The following is a 12,796-nucleotide window of genomic DNA, read 5'->3' on the forward strand; positions in this document are numbered from 1 at the left end:
TAATGTGGAAAAATGCCTAATCATCATGGAAAATACAGCCCCCCAAAATATATTACATTGGCTGTTTAACAGTAAATGAGCAGATTGTAAATCAAGAAGAATAGGTCTTTACTAAAAAGCCATCTGTTAGTTTCTTCAGTATGGGTCACTTCATCTTTAACTGCCACTGTCTCTCCCACTTCAGCTGACATCTCTCTCTCTCTCTCTCTCTCTCTCTCTCTCTCTCTCTCTCTCTCTCTCTCTCTCTCTCTCTAAATCTGAGACACATTTTCATACAGAGCTATAAAGATTTAAAGATGAAATCTGTGTTTCAGTTTAGTGAAATTTAAATGTTTTGTGCTCAACAGCCAATGAAATTATACCACTCCCAGGACTGAGCAAATGCTAAATGGCTCACTCTTTTTTTTACCTGTTTTACTTTATTTTATCTACGTCTTGCTTTATTTATTTTTATTTTACTTATTTATTGCTTTTAACTTTGTTTGAATTTCCACCGTTATTTTCCAGTTTACTCTATTTTACCTGTTTTACTCTTTTTTATTTTATTTTCCTACTTTATATAATTTAATGTTATTTATTTATCTAATCTTTGTTGAAATTGTGCTTCTTCTTAATTCTGCCCCTGTAATATTGTTTTTCTTCGTACTCATTTTATGCATTATAGTCAGACCTGTGTATCCCTGGCCCCCTTCTATGTATTAACTGTCTTGGCCAACCTCTTTTGCCATGTAAAGCACTTTGGGTCAACTCCTGTTGTATTTAAATGTGCTATATTATAAAAGTGACTTGACTTGACTTGACTTGACTAAAGTTTTAGCACAATCACTGATTATGACGAAAGTGTATGGGTGTATTAGAGGCTGTACCTTTAATGCAAAATTATCCCTCATTTAAGCAGCATGTTTCTGCTCATCCTCTGAATGGCTCCAGAAAAACAAAGAGACATCAGCACAGCAAGAATACATCAGCACTTGGTTAAAGGACAGTCAAATGTTATTAAATGTTATTAATATGTTATTAACAAAGCAAAGATATGCATTCTTCATCATGAACTTGTGTTAATGTCAAACATTGTTTATGGCAGATGTCTCTTACCTGAACCTTACCTACATATTGGATTAAGCTAAATTATGATCTACTTCCATTTTCATTGACAGTTTAGTTACAGTAAAACCAGCAGTTCACATATTGATTGGTCCACAAATCTATTTGCTGCTGACTTGAAATGGGAGAGACATGTGGAAATACCATCAATGTTTTAATGTATTTTTTTTATTTGTATTGACGTTGTAAACTAATGTGTGTGTTAAATAGTAAGTAACAATGGTGTGGGTGTCTGTCCATATAATCCGGTATGTTTTTTTATAATCTGCATGTTCTTTCCGCAGGCTCGTCTCCATTTTCTCTCCCGAACAGTAGGTGGCAGCCTGATGCGCGTGAATGCGCGGCCTCTAAACATACTTGCGTCATTTGTGTGAGGAAGAAGAACGTCGGCGCGCCGGGACGAACATGGCGGCTGTATACCGGGGTTCCTCGAAATGGCTCTTCACCCCTGAACAATTGGAAAATACGCCGTCCCGTCGCAGTGGAATCGAGCCGGACAGGGAATTATCTTACCGCCAGCAAGCTGCGAATCTTATTCAGGACATGGGCCAAAGACTCAATGTGTATCCTCTTTAAGATATGAAAGACGCATTCGTGCTAGCTCTTTAGCCAGGCATACGCAGTGCTCATGGCGCCTCGCCTGAAACATCGCCCTCAAAATTGTGGATGATGTGGCGTCGAAATCTGTCGTCTGATTGCATCAAATCTTGCTCTTTCTATAGTGGATTTGTGTAAACGTCAAATATCTTCAATTTTAGTTATTGTATTGCAAAATGTTGTGATTAAGTCCTTGATTTAAAGATCAATGTCCGTGGCCTCTTTATATTAGCCTGCGAGCAATGCTAACCAGCTAGGTTGGCTATCGACACAATGTCGAAATGGCGTGCTAGCAACAATGGAGATGCCGTGGTGCATACATTTTGTTGGCTAGCCGTAGCCGGTTTACAAGGGTGAAAGTTTATGATTTATTTAACGATCTGGGTCGCTATTAGCGGGCAGAAATTCTAATTTGATTTATTTTGTCATAAATACGTTATTTACAATCACATAAACTAGCAAGACTATTTTGATAACCTGATCTCGCCAGTTCACGACAATAGTATCTCGCTAGTCGGCTAATGCTGCGTATTTGATGTCCTAGCTAGATAGCGGCCTAGCATAGGTTACATTTGTTAGCAGGGCCTGCTACCCGGTTTCTGACCCAATCTAGCAAATTTCTTACATAACGTAGTGCTTGAAAATTCATGTCGCAGTTGTCTATATTGGAGATTACAAAGTGAGAAATGCGTCAGTTTGCACATTTTGATGTATATTTGGTTAATGTAATGTGTCTGGAGGACCATTGTCTTAGAGTCGTCTCTGCTTGATCGGAAATCTTTAGTCATATTGAATCTTTGGACCGTAGTTGATTTAGTGTATGCTTAGATATTCTGCTGGGTAACAGTTTCAACTCGTTCAGTGCTGTTATTGCCCCTAACCACCCTTTCCCCAGATCTCAGCTCACAATCAACACTGCTATCGTTTACATGCACAGATTTTATATGCTCCACTCCTTCACGAAGTTCCATAGAAATGTAAGTGAAATGTATCAGAATTGGCAGGCTCCGTAAACAAGCTATTATTTATTTATATCTTTATATTAAACTGCTTCTGTTGTCTATGTGAAAATGTATAAAGTTAAACTGCCATTGCTAGGACTGATTTATTACAGGGTTGATAAACCGATAACTAATTTGTCTGCTTTGTACACCTTTTCTGTCTGGGATGGCACTCTGGTGGAGTTATGGTTTGGTCATTTTGCATTGTTTCTCCTTTGGCAGATAATTTCGCCCACTACGTTGTTCTTGGCTGCGAAGGTGGAAGAGCAGCCGAGGAAGCTTGAACACGTTATAAAAGTGTCCCACGCCTGCCTGTACCCACAAGACCCTCCTTTGGACACCAAGAGCAATGTACGTGACAATTCTGTTTGCCCAGTTGGTTTTCTGGGGCCCCAGTGGATCTAGCAGGAAAGAGAACAGTTGGTGTTTTAGTGTATCTGATCTCTGTGTGTGTGTGTGTGTGTGTGTGTGTGTGTGTGTGTGCGCGCGTGTACGTGCACGTGCGTGCGTGCGTGCATGTTTGTAGTGAGCGGGAGAATGCTGCTTGTCTTGTTTGAATGTTCTCGCTGCCACCAAGTCTCATGCATTGCGGAGTTGAGGGAAAGTGACGTAAACAAGCTCTCAGAGGTTACAGTGTCACATAATAATGTGCAAGCTTTTGTCCTGGCTTGGTTTCTCTCGTTTTATTAAACTGTTAGTGCAGTTGACACAGAGGTGTTTACAGAAAACCTTTATTTGACCCATTCAAGGACTGTCGTATTTAACCCAACATATAAAGCTGGCCAAGTTGCACGTTAATTATAGTGTAGAGTTGTCTTGTAAGAAACACATTATTTGTACAAGAAATCCAGTCATGTACTGTAGTCTACGACCCAGAGCAATATTTTCCCGAATAGTGATTTGATATCTAAGTTGAGCCCCTTACTGTTTTCCCCTTTGAGCAGTTGCACATTTTCTGTCAATTGTATGTAGTGTACTAGTTTTACTTTCATTCCTCCTTCTCTGGGAAATGTAACAGAAGTAGGCTGTAGGTTGATGTAAACTAGGTTATGCTTTAACAGATGCATATCCAGACGCATAGAAGTGTTCATGTCTTTTTCTGGACCAAAAAGGATTTAAGCCTTCAATTTAGAATGTAGAAGGAAGAGTAAACCATCATGTGTTTATATGAATGGCATATTGTTCTAAATTCAAACTTAGAGAATGGTTTGAGGAAACAAAGTTGAAAAATGAACATTGTATTCTACCAAGCCTATTTCAGTTCAGTCCATGCCTTAGTATTTTTTTTACCTCCTTAAACCTACCTCCTAAACAGCAAATTTAAGACATTACATCACACTGGATTAATTGAGCCAGATGGTCAACCATGACAACGGGAATTACATAAGCTGCATAGTTAAAACAATACTGATATTCCGGGAAACAGCCTCTGTGCACATCACAGGAGATTTGTCTCTTATGAATAATCAACCCAGTCAGGGTCACTGTAGTACTCTGTGTATTGATCTTGGGTCCCCGTCTCTGGTGGCACTTAGAGTCTCTAGTGTGTTAAATCCGAGGAGTTCCCTAGATGGGGGGAACACTGTTCGGAACAGGTTGGCGTCTCAGACCCCCAACCCTTTCACCTTGGGGGGGGGGGGGGGGTCATCCTCAGAGATGGTAGGGAGATGTGTCTCATATCCAAGTAAAGAATAAGACTGGGTTGAGTGAAGTGAAAAAGTGTGTTGTCATGAACCAGGGTGGTGGTGGTGGTTGTTAGTGAGGTTCCCCTTTCACTGTGAAGCATTTTGGGCGCCTTAAAAAGCACTACATGAATACAATGTGGCGTGGTGGTGTGGCATTACTAAAATGATTGTGTGTGTTGGACTCCAGGCATACCTTCAGCAAGCTCAAGAGCTGGTCCTTCTAGAAACGATTGTACTCCAAACACTCGGTGAGTATTATCACACACTACTTCTCTCTTGTCTGGGCACACGCGTCATTCCTGAGACCTAGACGCCCAACTTGTGTTTTATTTCTCGACGAATGGGCAAACGGTGTGCTCTAACCTTGTATTATATTCCAGGGTTTGAAATTACAATAGAGCATCCACACACAGATGTTGTGAGATGTTCCCAGCTAGTCCGAGGTAGAGCATTTTACTTTTCTCTTTCCCTTTCTTACACCACGGTTACACGACCTTAACACATAATGTTAATGTGACACATAGGTGGTCTAGTGGTGATCTGTAATCCCGATCGTTCCGATCCTCTACAGTATTATACAGACAGCTGAGAGTCTGTTTTCTAGAACCTCTGTAACATACATATTTATATATAAATTATTTTGTTGCTTTGAAGTCATGTTTCCTTTTTGTTTTCCTTCCACAGCGAGCAAGGATTTGGCCCAGACTTCCTATTTCATGGCTACCAACAGGTTGTTATCCTGACCCTCTTTGTTGCACTATGATGGCACACTATAGCTTCCTGTTCCGCAGGGTACCCCTTCCTGCGTCCAACACCCTCCTTGCGCCAGGGCCCCTGGGAAACCCCCCTGGCTGTCGCACGCACGTGTGTCCACGTGTGTGTTGGCGGTGGGTGGGTCAGTACCGGCCCTGGCTGCAGTGCGGTGTAAAGTACGAGGGTCTGGAGTTGGCGCGGAAGGGTCGTATGCCCCATAGTGAAGTGTAGTGGTGCTATTGAGCTTCCCGTTGCTTGGTTCAGAGTGCATAGGTCTAATGACACAATTGGTAGCCTGAATATCTGCTAAAGGTTGCAAGGGTGTTAACTTAGAGATTGTCCCGGTAAGTATAACAAGACATTCCCTTTTTTATTTCCTTCACGCTAATGAAATTTAAATAATTTAATCATTTTGAAAAAAAGCTTGTGTGTGTGTGATACGTGTGCGTAGCTAGTATAGTTATAAAACGTATAATAAATCAATATTTGATATTTTATTGATCATTTGAATTGAACGTTTGAGAAGGAACTTTATTGTGTTTTCCGGACTTAAGTCACTCTTCCTTAATCCCGACTCCAAGTTAATATGCGAGTCATACTGACTGCAGCCTGGGACATAGATAGCCTGCGACTGCTAAGTGCGTCTGGTGGGGCAGGGCCAGACTGGTTAGAATCGGCTTCGGTTGAGTATCGTGTGCAGTTGAGCCCCCCTCATCTATTCAGTTTCTTATAGATGCAGTTTCCAGTAAGTGCACAGTCCATGTAAGTGTGTCTGCTGGCATTAAAATGATCAGTTGGATCTATTAGTGTATGTGTCGACCTAAAAACAAGATAAAGCTAACGGAAGCACTGGCATTTTTAAAAAATAAATCTTTTGTGTTTTATTTTTTATTTTTATCTATACACGTTTTCTTCAATAGCTTGTTTTGTATTTTCAGATCTAAATTCCGCGAGCTGAACATGTTATGGTTAGTTCCTCGCAGAATGCATACATTTTGTGTAAATGTAACTGACATAACATTTATGAATGCAAGTTGTATAAATTTAGTCAAGTTAATCCTTGGGGAAGTGGTATGGATGTGTGTGGATATGTGTAGATAAAGTTAGACTTGAGAAGCGTGCAAGCTGTTTACTTCCCCTTAAGTTTTATTTTGCCGCTTGCTACGTTTCACACTTAAACGCACATGCATCCCAGTATGGCATAGTTAACAAGGCATTAGTAAAATTGACTTTCAGTCCGGAAAATACGATTTTTTTTTTCAAATTGCTAATTTAATTAGTTGAATAACATCATAGATATTTTATTAGTGAGATTGTTGATTTAGAAAAAAATGATTTATATCTGTGACAGCACAGCAGTTGTACGGTGTCTGGATTGCAAGGAAAGCAAAGATTTCAAGTAAATTTGATCCTAACGAGACTCTCTCTCTCTCTTTCTCTATTAATTGGCTCGTTAACAATGAACCGCTGGTTATTTGCCAGGCTGTGCGCCCGTGTTGTGAGTGTGTGTGTGTGTGAAAGGGGAGATGAATGAATTGGGTTCTCTTGTCCACCGGATGTCTCTCACGGTCACTCTCACAAGCCTTCAAGGTCCCTGCTGTCAATTCGACCTCCAAAAAAACAAATCCCCAAAGCTGGGCTCCACTGGAATCATGTAGCCCTCGGCCAGCCTCTGTTGAAACGCCGGAGCGCTGTGCGAATCCATGTCCAGACATTGTACATGCTCTCTGTGGATCTCTCTGTGACCAGACTAAACCAGGTTGGCCCCCTTTAGGCCAGCCTGTGTCCAGGATGTGCCTTTATATCTCCAAGTCCTCCATCAGTATTGTTGACCCATATTCCATGCCTCCAATATGTTGCTTTTGGACGACATGGAGGGTCGTTTTAAGTTCACTGGGTGGGAGGTCTCCTGGCGGTCCTTTAAAATAAACACCCAAATGCCAGTGATATTGAAACCGTATAGACCTGAGGGGTATGCTATGTAGAGAGATTAGTGGTATGTTTAAAGCTCAAAGCCAGAGGGGTGTGTTCAAATTTGGCAAACAGAAACCAACATCTGTGCCGATTGCCTTGTTGCTTGCCATTTTTGTGAAAAGTTTCAAGCGAACTATTTGAAAGCGATTTAAAAGTTCAAAGAAAATGCGTTCACAACAAATATTTGTCTCTGTTTGCCCAATTGGAATGCACCTCTGACTTCAGGCTCAACACAGCACTAATCACATTTCGTAGTAAAATCCCCTCTATGAGGTGTTGGGTTGAAATGAGTGTTCTGCCATGTGCTTACCCAACTCTATCTCTGATTGGCAGCTAGTTTGACGTGTTTGCTATTCTCCCAGTATCACGTAGCAGACACTCAATACATATGCTCCATAAACCCAGTAGCTCCACCTTTGACATACATCATATAAGCAGACGCAATAGATGTTTAGAGTGACAAAAGGTCATAGCACCATTTTATATGCTGACGATTTGTGTTTATTGTTAAATTATTATGCCATGCAGGTGAATCTGTTGAGATTGTAGAATTGTGTTATTTAGTAGCCAGTGGTGGCCTCGGGGACTAATGGAGCGGCTCCCGTCCCCTTCTGTGTGTCTGTGCACCTCTCTTGCATGTTCCGCTCCGCCCTCCGTCCGTCCCTCCTCCGCGGCGCTGCAGTCTCCACCTCACCACGTTCTGCCTGCAGCACCGTCCCCAGGTGGTGGCCTGCGTCTGCATCCATCTGGCCTGCAAGTGGTCCAACTGGGAGATCCCCATCTCCTCTGACGGCAAGCACTGGTGGGAGTACGTGGACACCTCAGTCACGCTCGAGCTCCTCGACCGTAAGTCGTCTTCTAAGTCTTTTGATCGCTCGCACTTGTTTTAATTTGATGTCTCTTCTGAAAGCATGAACACTTCTGTAGCTTTAATAGGCTGAAGTGCTGTACGTGGCACCCCACACTTGAAGTGATTGCTGCAATAGGGCTGAACGATTTGGGGGAAATATCTTCCTGCGTTTTTTCTGACAGATATTGTGGTTGTGATTTAATGTGCAATATCATTTTTGAAAGTAAAGCCTCAGTTCAATATTCACTATGGTTATGGTATTTAGCAGACGCTTTTGTACAAAGCGACATACAAATAACAACAATTCAAAGTTAAATTTAACAGTAAACAATTTAAAAAGTTGGTAAGACTATATGATGCATTCAAAAATGAAATATTACTTCTTAGGCAGGACCAGCACTTCTTTTGCTTGCCTTTTTCAATGTACATTTATTGTACTGCTGCCTATGGTGCTTTTTAAAATGTAGGTACATTTTGATCGTGTTGCGACTGGAAGTAGCAAAATACTCCCAAACAATCAAGAGCCATGAGCTCCAGGATTAATTGCAGCCTTTGATTTCCTAATTGCATTGGTTTCCTAATTGCGGTTTGGATTAAAAATGAATGAATCTTTCAGCCCTATACTGCAGGGTTTCATCCTAAAAGGCCTTCATTAGGCATCTCTGCAGCACTGAAGTCCAGATGATTTGTTTATCTTCATCTCCAGTTAAATGCTTAGTATCACTCTTTCTAACACTGGCTGTGACCTTTTTTTGCTGAGGTCTATAGTTTCTCATTTGACACACAACATCCCACTACTACCACCACCATGATGCTTCATACATGCTTCACATTAACAGTTCTATCTTAAGTACCAACCACACCATTTACAACCATCAGACATAGACACAGAAGTGCTTTAGTGTCAGACATGGAGAACCCATGCCATGCTAACTCAGTCTTTGTCTTTGCTCTCTGGTGCAGAACTGACTCATGAGTTCCTTCAGATTCTGGAGAAGACCCCCAGCAGACTGAAGCGAATCAGGAACTGGAGGGTACGTAGCAGAGGCATGAGCCAGTCTGTCCTCTGTGCTGTGCTTAGTTATAGAAGAACCCCCTTCGGGCATATGGTGTAATGTTATAATCTTTCAATCATTAATCAGCTCTATTTGTGGAAAATGAGTTGCTGTTAATAAGTTACGTGATAACTGGATAGAAATCCTTCTTATGAATTGCACTAAGACCCTTTCCCCCCCCTCTCTTCCTTGTGTAGGCTAACCAAGCGGCGAAGAAGACTAAGACGGACTCGTCGTCAGCGGACTCCTCATTCCAAGGCCTGTGTCTGGCCAAGAACAGCTCGCTGGACAGCCTGCTGGACATGCGGAGCAGCGCCTTCTCCGACCTCTCCAACTCCTCCACCTCCTCCTTCCAGCTGGACCTGCCGTCCAGCTCAGCGCCGTCGCTCTCCCTCAACGGCATGGCGGGGCTGCCCGCGTCCGCCTACCCATTCCCAGCATCCTCAGCGCAGGCGTCCGACGTCTACAGCCTCAAGGCGGACGCCCTCAGCGGGCCTCTGGCTACCCAGCAGCCCCTGCTTCACCAGGCGGCGCTGCCCCCTCCGCCGCCCCCAGCCCCCGCGCCCATGAGGCTTTCGCTGGACAAGTACCGGGAGAAGCAGGCTGCCGAACTCGCCATGGCCAAACGCCGCGAGGCAGAGCGCAGCGATGCCTCGGCCACGGCTACCACAGCTCAGCCGGAACCGCACCGCAAACACGCGCACCACCACCACGGCAGCAGTGGCAGCGGTCACCTGCAAGCGCTGGGCTCTGGCGCCGACGGGTCGGTGCGGGTGAAATACGCGGTGCCCGGCGCCGATCCTTCGTCATCCTCCTCCTCGAGGTCGTCCTCCAAGAGCCTGAAGCGGCGGCTGCCGGCGGCCGAGAATGGCAGCGGAGGCGGCAGCCAGGAAGAGCTCCGAATGAAGATCAAAGTGTCCGAGCGGCACGCCGCTTCCTCCTCCTCCTCCTCTTCCTCCTCGGGCGGCTACGGCAGCCTGGAGGTCCCCGGTGGCGGCATTGCCGGCGGCGGCTCGAGCGGCGGCAAGAGCAAGCACGCCAGCCCGCGCCAGAGCAGAGACAAGCACCGGGAGCACTCGAGCCACCGGCAGTCCAAACACGGCCATTCCCACTCCAGCAGCGGTGGCGTGCTGTCCCTGGGCGGCCACGGCGACGCCTCGTCCGCCTCTTCCTCCTCCTCCGGTCACCACGGCCACCACCAGCAGTCGCAGGCACACCACGGCCACCACCACCACTCGTCCAAGTCCAGCCGCAGCTCCAAGAGCTCTGGCGGATCCTCCCACCACCGCAGTAGCGGCAGCACTGCCAGCGTCCAGCAGGAGGTGCTGTGCCAGGGCGCCGGGCTGGCTGCGGCCTTCCCCGCCACGGGGCTGCCACACCAGGGCGCGTACGGATCCCTGAGCACCTTAGTGAAGGCAGATAAGAAGCAGAGCGAAGGTCATGGGGCCGACCCCTCGCTGGCCCTTAACGGCCAACACATGGACTACGAGGATACCTTCAACATGCTCGACTCCTTGCTAAGTGCCCAGCAAATGAACTTCTAGATCTAGAAGAGAAAGACGGCGAGTCAAGTGAGAGAAAAAGAGAAACCCTGCGAGTTTTAATTTATCTCCATTTATCAGAGTTAAAACATACACATACACAATTGTGTTGTTTTTTTTTTTTTTTTTTTTTCTTTATCATAGTAAATGAGTAACCTCCGCATTTACGAATCTTGACCTGAAACTGCGTCTCGCAACAACAAAAAAATCTATATATATAAATATATTAATATAGATAGTCAAATGCTACTCTGGAAAAAAAAAATATGTGAAGTATTTCCACCTGACGAGGCTTCCTGCTAGATCTACTGCTTCTTCGAGCTGTTGGAACTCAGGTCAAGACGTGGTCAAGATGAAGACGTGGTTCGGTTTCATTTAATGAGATGTTTTATACCGTTTGTGCTTGTTCCAATCAAAGGGAGAACTTCGAGTTCTGATGACTGTTTACAAGACGTGCAAAAGAGGAGAAACTGTTTTTCGCGCATTTTTGTATTTCTAAACTCTATTCCTCAAACGCTCAGGTTTGGAGATGCTTAAGGATGTAACAACAAAAAAATATGAAAAAAGAAAAAGTCTATATACATTACATAAGCACGTACGTACATACATACAAACAAACAAACATATCTACACAAGATTATTATGTTGGTCCAATGGTGAATTTTTTTAGGGCAGATCTTTCAGCATCGTGTTCTGGGTCCGATCATCCGCTCAGCTGCTATTAACGATAACGGGACGGAAAAAAGCCCAGTCGGAACTGCTCCGCGCCGCGCCTCCTCTCTCTTCCGCGCGCACTGCCCCTCTTTGACTACTGACATACAGCCTCTCCACCCGAGGGGCACCGACGTGGCACAGCAATAAACATGCCAGCCGAGCCAGCGCGCTGAGGCGAGCCTCGCGGGTTTGACCTGTGGCAGAAGCGGAGCGTGGCCGGCGAAGCGGAGACCAGACGGGCAGCGTGGAAGCCCGAGGGGTGGCCCTGGAGGGCAGGGAGAGTGTTCTGAACTGGGCCGTGGTGTTCTAAAAAGTCTGTCAGTCCCAAACAGGTTCATGTTCCAGGTGTGTGTGTGTGTGGGGGGGGGGGGGGGAGGAGGCTTGTAAGTTTTTTGGCGAATTCATAGACTTACGACCGTAAAACTGGATGCCAAAGGTAGTGCCTAAAACTCTCTAGCAGATTACAGTCAGACTTATAAATTACGTTTACAAGAGTTTCATTTCTTTCTTTTTTTTTGTCTATAAAAGTGCATTTTAGAAGAGCTTCGCTCAGTGTCACCCCCAAGATGGGAAGTAAAAAAGAAGTGTGAGATGACTTGTTTTAATTAAGCCCCCCATTCGCACCATGCAAACAAAACAAAACAAAAAAAACATGATTCTGGGTACAGCCTAATGTTTTATTCCTTTTAATATGCAGATTCTTGATTGTTTTTGAATGTTATTCAGACGCATTTCTGTTCATTTGTGGGTTTGTGAAACGTGCTACTAGTGATTTTACTCCACATAGGATTTGTGTAGCTTAAAACAGACTGTCCCCAAAATCTTGATGTCCAGTGTTTCAATGAGAATAAACCATATGCATCTCAGTGAACTGGGCTGTGTGTGTTGTCTTTCCACACCACACACACACTCTCCCATTACACACAGACTCACACCATCTCAATGACCTGACGTGTTTGTTTTCTGCTAATTAATGTAATTATTTAAATTTTAATGTTACATTTAATCTAATTAAGTACTTTCATGAGCATGAAAGTATTTTTTTTTCTTTATCTTTTTTTAAAGTAAGTCAAATAAACGAGTATACTATCGTGGAATCCCTACCACAAAAGCCCTAGATGGAACCACCATCATTAAACCATGTTTAATTACACATCTTATCACGACACTTTTAATCAAGGGTTCATTTGCAAAACGCGATAAGCCATTTTATTATATTTTTGTAAATTGTTTAAAATTGTGAATTTCAAGTAATATTAACCAAACTGAGGTTGTGGTGTTTTGCTTAGCTTAATTTGGTTGGGTATTACTTGGAATACACATGGAAAGCCATGTTTTTTTTTATAAAGGCATATTTGTAAAATAAATAAATAAAAGGATTATCTGTCTTTGCGAATGAGCTGTACATAAATGCTTATATGGTTTTGAACCAATCTATGTATGTGAGGTTGCTGATGGGTTTACTCAAAAGGGTTTGCAACTGCGCCTCATGTAAACCGGCCGCACGGGTCTGTAGTTCATT

At 43.9% G+C, this 12,796-nt stretch overlaps 1 protein-coding gene across 5 annotated transcripts; it reads left to right on the forward strand.

The window, feature by feature from the left end:
• The first annotated feature begins 1,497 nt into the window (after positions 1 to 1,497).
• Positions 1,498 to 12,145, forward strand: ccnt2b (cyclin T2b). 5 transcript variants are annotated; one of them, XM_076303530.1, is made up of 10 exons: positions 1,498 to 1,667; positions 2,597 to 2,678; positions 2,925 to 3,053; positions 4,575 to 4,635; positions 4,768 to 4,830; positions 5,072 to 5,117; positions 6,079 to 6,108; positions 7,797 to 7,960; positions 8,928 to 8,998; positions 9,217 to 12,145. In XM_076303530.1, exons 1-10 carry the CDS (start codon positions 1,510 to 1,512, stop codon positions 10,561 to 10,563), a joined length of 2,151 nt encoding a protein of 716 aa, XP_076159645.1. In that variant the 5' UTR covers positions 1,498 to 1,509; the 3' UTR covers positions 10,564 to 12,145. The 5 variants fall into 5 exon arrangements, 4 of the variants coding, with proteins under 4 accessions (XP_076159645.1, XP_076159646.1, XP_076159648.1 ...); XM_076303531.1 differs by lacking the exon at positions 6,079 to 6,108; XR_012990947.1 differs by lacking the exons at positions 6,079 to 6,108; positions 8,928 to 8,998; positions 9,217 to 12,145 and having other exon boundaries at positions 5,072 to 5,484; positions 7,797 to 7,934.
• The last annotated feature ends 651 nt before the right edge of the window (positions 12,146 to 12,796 follow it).

This window comes from Alosa pseudoharengus, unplaced genomic scaffold (genome assembly GCF_046254945.1).
Source record: "Alosa pseudoharengus isolate Yale_2024_CS ecotype anadromous, Long Island Sound unplaced genomic scaffold, YU_APseudo_1.1 YU_APseudo_1.1_scf_24, whole genome shotgun sequence".
NCBI lineage: Eukaryota > Metazoa > Chordata > Actinopteri > Clupeiformes > Clupeidae > Alosa > Alosa pseudoharengus.

Coding starts and splice junctions, on each gene's coding strand:
- ccnt2b (XM_076303530.1), top strand. CDS start 1,510: ATGGCGGCTGTATACCGGGGTTCCTCGAAATGGCTCTTCACCCCTGAA. Junction 2,679..2,924: donor TCACGAAGTTCCATAGAAAT/GTAAGTGAAATG, acceptor CTCCTTTGGCAG/ATAATTTCGCCCACTACGTT. Junction 3,054..4,574: donor CTTTGGACACCAAGAGCAAT/GTACGTGACAAT, acceptor GTTGGACTCCAG/GCATACCTTCAGCAAGCTCA.